The sequence below is a fragment of the Ailuropoda melanoleuca genome, chromosome 4, assembly GCF_002007445.2.
Source record: "Ailuropoda melanoleuca isolate Jingjing chromosome 4, ASM200744v2, whole genome shotgun sequence".
In the NCBI taxonomy this organism is placed as follows: Eukaryota; Metazoa; Chordata; class Mammalia; order Carnivora; family Ursidae; genus Ailuropoda; species Ailuropoda melanoleuca.
The window spans coordinates 109133130-109145496 of NC_048221.1; the positions used below are offsets into that span (position 1 = coordinate 109133130).

Consider the following 12367-nt stretch of genomic DNA (forward strand, 5'->3'; position numbering starts at 1 on the left):
TCTTTCTTTCTTTCTTTCTTTCTTTCTTTCTTTCTTTCTTTCTTTCTTTGTCCCCCTAGTCCCCTACGAAAAATATTCTCTTTGATAGGAAGAGGGAGCAAGTTAGAAAACACCCAGAGTCACAGCACCATGATTCCTGATGAATAGAACAAGTAATATAAACAGATATAGAGAAGTTCCCATCTCTCCTTATCTGTCTGGCCAAGTCATTCCTGGCCGAATGGGCACCATCATGGGAAGGGTGGGAGGTCTCTTCACCTGGGGCCCAGGCATCATTGGCCTGTGGCAGCCTCATTCCAGGAGGAGGAGGGCCCATTGTTGGTATCATGGGAGGGCCCCTATATGGGGTGCTGGCATCATATCAGGGCGAGAAGGACCCAGGAGCCTGGGGGGAGGCAGGATCATTGCCCCTGCAGGAGGAGGAGCAGGGAATGGAGTGGAAGACATCTTTCCTTTTTGAAATGCAATGGTGGTTGTGTCGATCAGGCTCTGAGCCTGCTTTTCCATCTGTTTCTGGTAGTAATCTTCACATTCTCTTTGTGTTTCCTACCACTGCAGTGTGTCTGTCCCGCAGACGGAGAGGCACAGGTGAGGTATGGGTGGCAGTAGGAGCAAAACTTTTTCAAAAGCTTTTTATTTTGGAATATTTCAGCCAAAATACAATAGTATAATGAACTCGACAATGACCAGTTCATGGTCCATTTTGCTTTTCCCCCCAATCCACTTTCCCATTCTACACCCCAGGTAATCTGGAAGTTTATCCTAGACATCCTGTCATTCCATCCCTATATATGTCCTATACATCTGTAAAAGATAAAGACTCTTTCTAAAAATATAACCCTAAAACCATTACCCCCACCTAAAAATATAATATAAAATATAATATAAAATAATATTAATATATAATATAATATATATATAATATATATATAATATATATAATATAAAATATAAATTTAATATCACCAAATATCCAATGTTTACATTTCTCCCACTGACACATAGTTTTTCTTTACAGTTTGTTTGAACCAGAATCTAAATAATGCCCACACATTGCAAGTGGTTAAAATGCTTAAATCTGCTTTAAACCACAGGCTTCCCCTCCCTTATTCATTCAAACATTCCCTGCACAACTCTAGGCATTAGGGTCAGTGCAAGACCCTAAAGATGCCAAGGAGAGGGCTCCCCACCTAGAATGCTAGAACACCCAATGGGGACTTCTGTATGGTCACACCCCACCACAAGGTTGCTGAAAAGAAGGAGGTAGAGAGCAATATGGGGAAAAAAACACAAACTGAAGATCGTGAGTCTAGACCAGGGACCTCTAGTATTTCTCAGAGGGGAATCTATTTGTTGCATCTCAGCTGAATTTCTTCTGCCTGGAAGCTGTAGCCAGCCCAACTAGGAGGGAAGAGACCCTGCCTGGATGAAATCACAGGGAAGCCAGTCTCCCCCCAAAGGACCTATGGTGGGTGCCTTCACCACCAATGAACTCACAATTTTCTTTGTTTTTAATTCCTGCTCATATCTAAATGTCTACAAGGCAAAAAAAATAATAATAATAATAACTGCCATTTTGGACTTACAAATGACTGACCTGGCTTTCCTGTCTGTTCATTCTCTCTTCATGTTCTAGTTATTTCTCCCCTTTGGGGACATCAGGACTGAATGTTTGGATGCAGGGACCTATTCTGAGGCACAGTGGTGTCCAGGGAGAGAAAGGAGAGCATATGCAGGCCTGCACAAATGGCCCTCCACTGGTAACTTAGGGTACCATGAGGAGCCATGGCCATCACACCTGCTGGACTATTCTGTTCATCATCCTTGGCGAGCTGGGACATGCAAAACAAGCCCACGGTACAGTGCTATTTTATAGCCCTATAAACAGCAAAAATGGAGATGTCTAAGAAATCCTAAGTGTTGTCACATATTCACCAAAGGAATATGAAAAATGAATGAACTTCCATCCATATATCATTCTCAAAATGGTGAAACTACAAAGATAGAGAATAGATTAGTGGTAGCCAAAGAACAGGAATGAGATGGGGACTGGGTACAACTGCAAATGGGTAGCACTGTAAGTTTCTTTGTGGTGATGAAACAGTTCTAGACCTTGATTATGGTGGTGGTCACATGAATCCATATATGGGACCAAACTGCATAGAACTACACACACCCCTCCCTGCACACCCACACCTGGGGTGTATGTAAAAGCTAGTGAAATCTGAAGGTCTGTAGTCTAGTACTGTACATCACTGTAGCAGTGGTGATTTCCTGCTTTCACATTGCATTTCGGCTCTATAAGATGTCACCACACAGGGAAACTGGGTGAAGAGTTCATATAACTCTACGTACTATTCTTGTAACTTCCTGTGAGCATTATTATTTCAAAATAAAAAGCTTTAAAAAAAAAACAAATACGGAGGCAGTGGCATGCCACAATACAGATTGATCTTAGTGATCATATTTATGGGAAGAAAGTAAATCATGAATGATTATGAGACTTTTTCTAAAATTAAAACAAATGAAAATAATCGTTTGACAGTGCAGTACAACTAAACAAAAAGAAAAGCCAAGAACAAACAAGCACGAGGTTGAATATAATGGTTAAAGAGGAAGTCAGGCGGATGGGTTGTAAGGTGTGCCATTTTACAAGCATCTATTCCAATAGACAGACTGATACCTGTATGGTTCTACTGTGCTCCTTGCCCTTCCAAACTAAGTATCAGCTCATGAAGGGCAGGGCGCCCAGAGCCTCTCACCTTTACTCCTGTGGCCATGTCCGCTATGGAGAGGACTTCTCCTATGACCAGGCTCCGACTGACAAAATTCTTTGTTTTCTCTGCCTGAAAACACGACAGAGCCAATGTCAAGGTCTCCTTATGGTTTTAAATTTAATTAACATTTTAACTTAACATCTTTATAATTAACGTATGTTACTTTTATAATAAAAATTCACCGCAATAAAAGCAATCTTTGCATCATAAATACTCCCATGACCCTACCGAAATAAATGTTTTCATCCAGGTTTTTAACGTGGCCTTCCGGTCTCCGACCACCTACGAGGAGAGCCGACCGCATCCCCACGGAGGGCAGGCTCCTGACCGACTCCCCTCCGGCCTGTGCTTCCTTAACCAAGTTTGTCCCTCGCGGCTCTCCGGTGCCTGACACCCTCCAGGCTTCTGCCTAGCAACGCAGGTTGTGCCTAGCAACGACGGTTCTGCCCAGCCCACCCGGCCTGCGACTTCTCCACGTGGGGTGGCCGATTCTCCCACCAACAGGGGACTCCTGGCTCCAGTCCCCACGACAACCTTGCTGGAAAGACAGGATCCGGAAGGTTTGGGAACATTGTGGACACAGGAAAAGCAATATTCTTCACTTTCCTTTCTAACCATAGACCATCTCAGGGCTTGGATGTATTAACACCATGAGGTCCCGGTCGGCCTTCACTGCCGTCGTCTCTGTTGCTGTACACAACAGCCCAAAACCCCAAAGCTACGTGAGTATACTCTTCACCAGCAAGAAATGAGACAGGGCAGAAACCCTGAGGCTATTTTATTTTTAAAATTCAGAGGCAGGAGGCATTTCCTTAGAAGGTGGCGGGCCCCTGAGTGCTCAGATGGTAATTATCCACTGTTGGAATTAATGCTAGTCTCCCTTATTCTCCAGTCCCTCCTGAGACCCAGCCAACAAAGCTGGTGTTTGTTGCCCTTGTGTACGGTGCATACACGTGTGTGGTGTGTGCACACGTGTGTGTGTATGCACGCGCGCGCGCGTGTGCCTGTGTGGACCTGTGCCTGAAAACTGCCCCACTGGCACCAGGATGATAACCAACCTTCCTAGATTGACTCTCAGTTTCCACTATTAAGCTCTTTCCCCAAAACGCACTAGCTTTTCTCCTCCTGTAGGTTTTTACAATGTTTCTTTCAAGCATTATTAATTTTATCAAACAGCAGACTGTCAAGATTTATGACTCTTATGGTGGCTCCAACCCAATGCATCTTGTATTGATTATTTCTTAAAATAACTCCAGCTTGAACATGAACCATTGCATGGCTCCAGCTTCAGCTCGCACTGGAGAGTTAGTTACCAGCAAATAATTAAAAAACACAAACACAAAAACAAAAAAACCCCACAAAACTGTAGCGGATGTTCGCAGACTTTTTCAGAGGGCCCATGCATCCTCTGTCCTGTGGACCCTCACAACCCTGCATGAGAGGCTAAGCAAGAAAGGAAGTACAGACCCCACGTAACAGATAGAAAAGTCTAGACTCAGGAGGTCAAAAGACTTGTCCAACCGGAATCACCTAGTAAGTGGAAAAGCAAGGCCAGAAACAAGATCTTCAGATTACTCATATGGATATCTTGCCCCCACCCCTCACTATGAAGCTTATAGAAATCTCAGGACCCTGGGTGGCCCAGACTTTATTGCTAGTGCACCCCTTTTCTGTACCACCAGCCTTGTCCCCAGGGGACACCTGACATCAACACATCCCAGTGCCCAAGTGACTTCCTGAGTGTCACCCCATCCTACATCATTACAACAAACCCTTTCTTACCTTAAACCACCTGCTCTGTTTTGGCCAAACCTAAACCATCAGGAATAAGTAAATCCCTCAGAATCCCCAACTGATCAAAGTTTTCTTCATATTTCATTCCCTCTGTTTATATTGTTGATGCAAGAGCATGCCTTTGTCATTAATACTGCCCAACTGTGGTCATTTTTATCCACCAGTTTGAAATAAATTCAATCACATTTGCTAAAGAATCAACCCCAACTTAGCCATCTTAGTGCATTATGAATTATTTATGATGATTATTTCCTTCCCCAGTCTCTGCACGAGTCAGCGATCTTTGCTATTAGATCTGATGGACAATGCCAGTATGAGTTTGCCATTAATCCTCTGATGGTGATTTAAGCATTCATTTGGACTGGTCTATTTTAAGAAGTCAAGCAAAAGTTCCAGAACTAAGACTAGGCTTAATTTGATTGACTGCCTTACTGGCATATATTTTTAATATCTTCTCCATATAAATTCTCTCTTTTCTTCAATTCCTTCATTTCTAATTCATTAATTGTTCTTAATTAAAGAATGTCTAATATTGACAAGTTTCCCCTCTCGTTCAACTGACAACATAATGAATTGTCGGTACTGATAATGATCAATAAATAATCAACATGTGTTTTTTGACATACATGTTTGCAGTATTTCTACATATCAATAGCTGCCTTCATTTAGACTTGATATATTCAAACCAAACTCAATTCCCATGCCAGAATGTTAGTTTGTATTAATTTTAAATGTTAATGACTCCATAAATGTATGGAGAATATGCTCAAGCTTATATTTTATCCTAAATTATACCCCATGCTATTTACATTTCTGCATAACAGATTGTCTCAAACAGAAAGAAGGTATTTTCCCTAAAATACCCCCCCCATTTCTTTAGAGAGCACTGCATGTATCAGACCTTTGTGATGCAATATTCTGTTATAAATCAAGTTCTACAGAAATGTGCGTTTTTGGTTTTATAAACCCAGAGAGTCTCCACAAGTCATATATTCCTCTTCAACTAAAATCATCTTGACTCAGCACCACTTGAGCCGTCTTTTCTCTGATATTAAAAGACCCTCACCACCCTCTTTATAACCCATCTGCAGCCCCAGCCAAGGGTACTGGACAGAGAGAGTTTCCTGATCTTAGTTTTCTATTACCAGTTTCCAAACTTCTACCTTCTGGTTTCAATTTTCTATTTTGGTTATGTTTTCTCAGTCTTACTGAATACATGTCCTTTGTTATAATTAACCTTGAATTATTTTAGAAAGAGAAGGGGTGAGTAAAATATATAAATAAAATAAATAAATGGGCTTCAGGGACCCAATCATCTGGGGCCAGCCTAAATGAGACTCTTTCCTACTGGGCTAACCGGTCCTTAATCCTCCCTTGAAAAGAGATCCCAAGTCAAGCCACTTCATACATCTCCCACCACCATCTTGTGCCTGGACTATAGTAACAGCCTCCCAGCTGTCCTCCCTGCTTCTACTCTGCCCCAAACATCAGACGCTATGATCTTTTATATTATTATTAAGGTAAAACTTACGTATAGTGAAATGCACTCAGTACCTGAGTTCTGATCAGTTATCTCCCTGTGTAACCACCATGCCAATTAAGATTACAGAATGTTCCCATCTCCCCCAGAAAGTGCCTTCAAACCCCTTTTCAGAGTCTGTACCCCTACAGGTAACCACTGTTCTCATATTATCATCATCCATTAACTTTGCCTATTCTTTAATTTGCATAAATTGAATCACACAGAATGTACCTATTTGTGTCTGCCTTCTTTCATGCAAATAAGGCATCCGTGCTGATTTGCGTGTCAGTCGTTCTTTCTCAGGACTCAGTAGTTTTCCGTCTATGAATATTCCACAGTTTGTCCAAACTCTTATTGAGGAACATTTGTGTTCTCTCCAGTTGGGGTTATTATGAGTAAAGCTGATATACACATTCATGTAAAAGTTTTTTTGTGGACATATGTCCCCATTTCTCTTTTGTAAGTTCCCAGGGATGCAATTGCTGGGTTAAAGGGTAGGTTTGTGTTTAATATTGTAAGAACCACCAAACAGTTTTTCAGATGACTATACCATTTTACACTGCGATCAACAATACAGGAGACTTCTGGTTTCTCTGCATCCTGGTCAGTCCTGTGCATCTTTTCCATTTTTAGCTATTCTGGAGGGAGTGTAATGTCATCACATTATGGTTTAAATATGCGTCTCTCAGATGACTAAAGATCCTGAGCACATCTGTCTATGCTTATTGGCCATTTATAGACTTCTATGAAGTGCCTGTTCAGGTCCTTTGCCCACTTTTTATATTGGGTCGTTTGTCCTTTTATCATTGAGCTCTAGGAATTCTTTATATATTCTGGGTACAAATCCTTCATATCTTGACACAATTTGTTTCAGATAAATGCACTGCAGATACTTTTTCCTAGTTTGTGGATTGCCCTTTTATTCTCTTAATGATGTCTTTTGATGAAAAACAGTTTTTGATTTTGATAAAGACCAATTTATCTGTTTTTTCTTTGACATGTTTAGCATTTTGGGGGGTCCTCTATAAGAAACTTCTGCCCATCCTAGAGTCAGAAGGACATTCTCCTTGGCTCTTCTACAAACTTTGTAATTTTAGATCTTATGTTTAGGTACATAATACATCTCAAATTATTTTTGAGTGTAGTATGAGATAGGGATCAAGGTTAACTTTTTTCTATATATTTATCTACTTGTTTCAGAACCATTCATTGAAAAGACTTTTCTTTTCCCACTGAGTTGCCTTGCAACATTGTTAAAAAATCAATTGATCATATATGTATGGGTTTATTTCAGGACTCTCCATAATGTTCCATTCATCTATTGTCTGTCCTTATGTGAATACCACATAATCTTGAGTAGCTTTATAGTAAGTCTTGAAATCAAGCAGTGAAAGTCCCCCCAATGCATCCTTTTTCAGAACTGCTTCAACAGTTCCAGGTTTTTTGCATTTCCATATATGTTTTTTGGAATCAACTTGTGAACTTTGATCAAGGCACTATATTTTAAAAATAAGCTTCAGGCTGGGCTTCCCCCTCTCCTCCCCCACCCCCACCATTGTGAAAACTCTCCAATGACTCCAGTTACTTTTGCAAGAAAATCCAAACTTTTAATCATGGCCTCCACACATGTCTTTTCTTACACGTGTCTTTTCTTACTCTCTTCCGGTTCCTTATTCTCTGCTGATCCTTCGCTGGGGCCACATAGTAGGGTGCCTGAGCAGAGTGTTGGGAGAAGTCTGTAACAGAGGCTAGATGTAGCCATTGTACTTCTGGTCTCCCCAGGGGCCTTGACCATTCCAGGAAAGCCCAATATCAGGAACAATGAAAGGTGACATTCCCATGGCTCTGTCTAAGGATATTTTTCTCTCTTCACAACAACATCAGTGTAGTATTCTGATAGTTTAGGATTTTCCAATTCTTGCCTTAAATTTAATGCCTCTTCTCTTGGCAGCTCATGCTTCCTACCAAATTCCTATATGCTTTGGAAATTTTTTTGATTACTAGTGTAATCACAAAATTTACCAATATTGACAACATGTAATGATGAATGTATCATATTGACGAGCAGCTTAATGCATGAGCTTACTTTTAAATTAATGGAAAGTGTATTATTTTACACTAATTTTAATGTAAAAGGGTTTTCTACATATAATATCATGTTGTCTTTGAAGAGAGACAGTTTTACTTCTTTTCCAATTCACCATGTTTGATTTAACTGTTTCCAATCATTTTCCAATTCACCATGTTTGATTTTTACCAGCAGCGACAACCATCTGATGTACCATAAATTTACTTGTTTATTATTTTACTGTTTGCCTCCTCCAAGACTAATATATAAGCTCCATAAAAACAGGTATGTTTTGTCTGCTTTGTTCACTGCGCCTTGAACAATGCCTGGCTCATAGTAGGTGTTCAATAAATGGTTGTAAAATGAATGAATTGCCTCACCTGGCACATAGAAGGGACTTAGCAAATTATAGCAAATAATAATTATTGTTATTTTTAACCTAATATTTCACCATAAGAATAATAACTAAGCCTCAAAGTAAGAAGTTTTCATTAAGCCAAATTGTTTACAGTGCAGTAAATAAAGAACACCAGGATTCCGGCTACCCTAGGGTCTGTCCCTGTGTGGATCTCAACTCACTCCCTGGCAGGCTCTTTCAAGTAATTCCTGTGGCCATCAGAGATGACAACTCAGTTCAGCTGCCAATCTACACAGAGGAACTTCTGTAAACAGGCCACTCTGTCCCGTCATCTCTGCTCAAATCCTCCATGGCATCCCTTGTGGCCAGGGCTGGCCTGGCCAGAGAGCTGGCCAAGTGGCCAGGGTCCAAGTCTGTAGAGCTGGAGCTGGGACAGGGACTCCTGCCAAAGGCAGCACACAAGACTGAGAGCCAGGGGCAGCCTGTCACAGCCCACTAGGAAAAGCCTGGGTTCCAGTACAAACAGAAGCCAGAGGGCCAAGGGGCAGAGCCAAGGCTAGGGTGTTAGAGCCAAGAGCTCAAAGTAGGTCAGGAACCAGTACTGGGAGGGGTGCGGGGGAGGCGTACTTGGTCGTGGTCTGTAGGACCCATCAGGGCTGGCACTGGTTTGTGTGGGCAGTGGAGCAGGCCTGGGTGGGATGGACTGGTGAAAAAGGCTAGTGGCAGAGGAGGCACCCTTGCCTTCTTAGCATATTCTCTACTGAGCTCCTTCTCCACAACCCACCCGTGGCTTCCATGTAACTTCCTGGGAAAGGTTACTCCTTTATTTAAGGGCTAATTAGGAATGCAACCATTCTTCCCATTCCCAAATGCCTTCTACAGTGAGCTGACTTCGGAGTCTTATTCCATTTTAGACATCATCACCCACCTGGCATTTCTTTAAATACAAAAACGAAAACCATCCCAAACTGAGACTAAAATTCTGATTGAAATAATAATTATACTATAATAAATATAATATAAATGGAAAGCCATAGTATAATAAATATAAATATAAGTCTCCTGCCAATTCCCCTTCAAGCTGATCTGGGAGTGGACTTCCTGAGAGAACAGTAGATGATTTAGATCAGTGGCTCTCAAATTTTATGGTCTCTGGACCCCTTTACATTCTTAAAAATTATCGAAGATTCCAAAGAGCTTTTGTTTATGCACACTAGTAATTAAAACTGAGAATTTTAAAATTTTTATGTTAAGAATAACAATATTATACCCATTACATGTAAATCACATAATTCTTATGAAAAATAACCATAATTTCCAACCCTCCAAAAAATCAGTGAGAAGAATGACATTGTTTTACATTTTTACAAATTATTGTAGCATCTAGCTTAATGAAAGACAGCTAGACCCTCACATCTGCTTCCACACTGTGTTTGTTGCCATATGTTGTTCTGGTTGAAGTTTATGATGAAAATCTGGTGTCATGCACACGTATTTGGACACCTACCTTTCAGGTAGTACCTGAATGGGTCTTGGATACCCCCAGGGGTCCTCAGACCATACTTTGAGAACCACTGGTTTAGATAATAATTATGCTGCCATGCCTAGCACCACTGTGGATCATGGGGATGAGGACAAGCAGAGCTCAGAGTGAGAGAGATGATGGGGAGGGGGGGTGGGGGTCAGTCATGGAATGGGTGCTTCATTATTCAACTATCTTCCCCTACTCCTCACTCCTGTTGGCCAGGAACAGCCTGATCCCAACTGCCTTCCTCCTGGGGAAAGGACTTATTCCTATAAGTCAGCCCTGAGCCATGATTGCTGGAGACCAAATGCTGAATGGGAACAATTCGGGGTAGAAAGTACAGAGTACCGGGAAAGAAGGACAGTGGAGAGCAGTACACAAGCCAGGATGCACACTGGATCACCTGGGAAATTTAAATGCTGATGTGATTGGCCTGAGTCAAAGCCCAGACAGCAGGAGTTTGGAAAGTTCCCCAGGCAATTCTAATGTGCAGCCAGGGGCAAGAACCACCAGAGTGAAGTGGGCTCAGAAAGCAGGACCAGCTGGGTTTAAATCTGTGTTCCACTAGTTATATATACAATTTACTAGTTGCATAACCTCAGGCCAATTACTGGTCTTCAATTTACTCATCTGTAAAATGGGAATACCATTCTGGATGTTGTGGATATTAAATGAGATCATTCATTTAAAGTTCTTAGCGCTGTGACTGGAATTAAGATATGTACTCAGCAAGTATGAGCTGTTATTATTGGTTATGATGATTTGGGTGCAGGGGGGTCAGCCTCTGTTGGCTCCAGTCTCAGCGCTGCCGTAGAGTAGATCTCCCACCTGGGTCCTCTGTCTCCCCATCTCTGGAAATACAGGGAGTCAGTGACTTCCCCCACCCAGGATTTCCACAGGGGAAGAAGAGGTCAGTTGGCTGAAGGGCACGAATGTGATATCACTGGAAACAGGTGCAGGAAAAGTCCACGAGGTGCAATGATGTTGTTCACACTGTGTGTGTACGTGCATGCACATGTGTGTATACTCTGTAGTCAGACTCAGATATTGTTTTCTCCTTTTGAAATTATTAGAACATCTCAAATATACTGCAGATGGCAAAGGGGAAAACGCAGAGTGGAAATATTTTAATGGCTTATTCTTGGCCCCTGGACTGTCCATAGAGACCTGGAACAAATGAGGCTCACTCCTCATTTGTCCTCAAGAACATCATCATTACACGTTACACACAGCGTTCTGCCTTGGAGTTCATCGGATCAGCCACAAAAGCTAACAGCAACACGAAATGGGGGCCAGGAAAGGATGGAAAGACCTGGAACACTCTCTGAGCAGGCAGTACAGCCATGACTCAATATTTTTATTAAGAGGCAGAATGAATCATGTAACACTTCTTCTAGAATTACTGGATGTGGACAGTTCCTCCAGCTGTTTACAGGGTGGAATTTGAGAGCCTTCAAACACAGATGTGCTGCTGAGTTTCACGACATCCACCCGAAGAGATGAGCCTGCCGCGCTGATGACCGACTCGTCTAATTTCCTTCAGGTTCATTGGTTTTTGCGAATTCACACAGAGAGAAGCGCCAGATAGGCTGAAGTAACTCACAGAAGTGAACTGGAGGGATTGTCTAGGGCCAATCCTGTGGCTGCTGCAGGAACTATACCTAATCATCCAGGACGGGGTCGTCCGGGCTGCCTAAGACCACAAAGGGAACCACAAAAATAGGAAGATAATTGGATCCAGGGACCCACAGCTTCATCAGGAGCAAGATTACGCAGGCTAATCCTTCAGACTCAGTGGGATAAGCAGCAATTAGTAAACTTCAGTAAAGGATCAACCCTCATCCGAGTCTTGAATATTGACATTAAGTTAAGCCATGGACATATTGGACTGATTAAGAGACCAGGAGATTGAGCACATATCAAGATTTCACCTTCCAACCAGTCCCATGCCAGATGTACTGGAGGCCAGACTCTCATAAAGTGGCTAAAACCAAAGAGGGTTGGGGTCTTTTGAGGGTTTATTTATTTTTTTTCTTTATTGGTTGTATTCACAGTTCTAAATGTTTGTTCCATTGAAAGGCAGTTCACTAGCTTGAAATCCACTTTGCCAAACTGCTTGGTATGAAATGATTCTTCAGGCTTTGCAAGCACCCTTCCCTACATGATGTGGGAGTTTTACTTCCTTCCTCTCCATGTAAGTGTGTCCTTGTCACCTTGGAGGTGGCCGCAGTACTTCAACAGGGGGGACCAGAGCTCTGCCTTTTGACAAGAAGATGCTGAGATCTGTCCTTGCCTCCTCGGGACAGCCAACCAAAGGGGGGGT

The 12367-nt window shown here is 42.0% G+C and overlaps 1 protein-coding gene and 1 pseudogene across 9 annotated transcripts in view; both read right to left on the reverse strand.

Annotated features, from left to right (window-relative positions):
• Window positions 1–12367, reverse strand: part of ACOXL (acyl-CoA oxidase like) — a 354068-nt gene that overhangs the window by 303452 nt on the left and 38249 nt on the right. For all 9 annotated transcript variants that reach the window (XM_034659541.1, XM_034659540.1, XM_034659539.1 and 6 more), the window contains exon 4: window positions 2763–2846. In XM_034659541.1, the coding sequence (XP_034515432.1) occupies window positions 2763–2846 (84 nt within the window). The remainder of the gene's footprint in view (window positions 1–2762; window positions 2847–12367) is intronic.
• On the reverse strand, window positions 67–695 carry LOC109490811 (annotated as a pseudogene).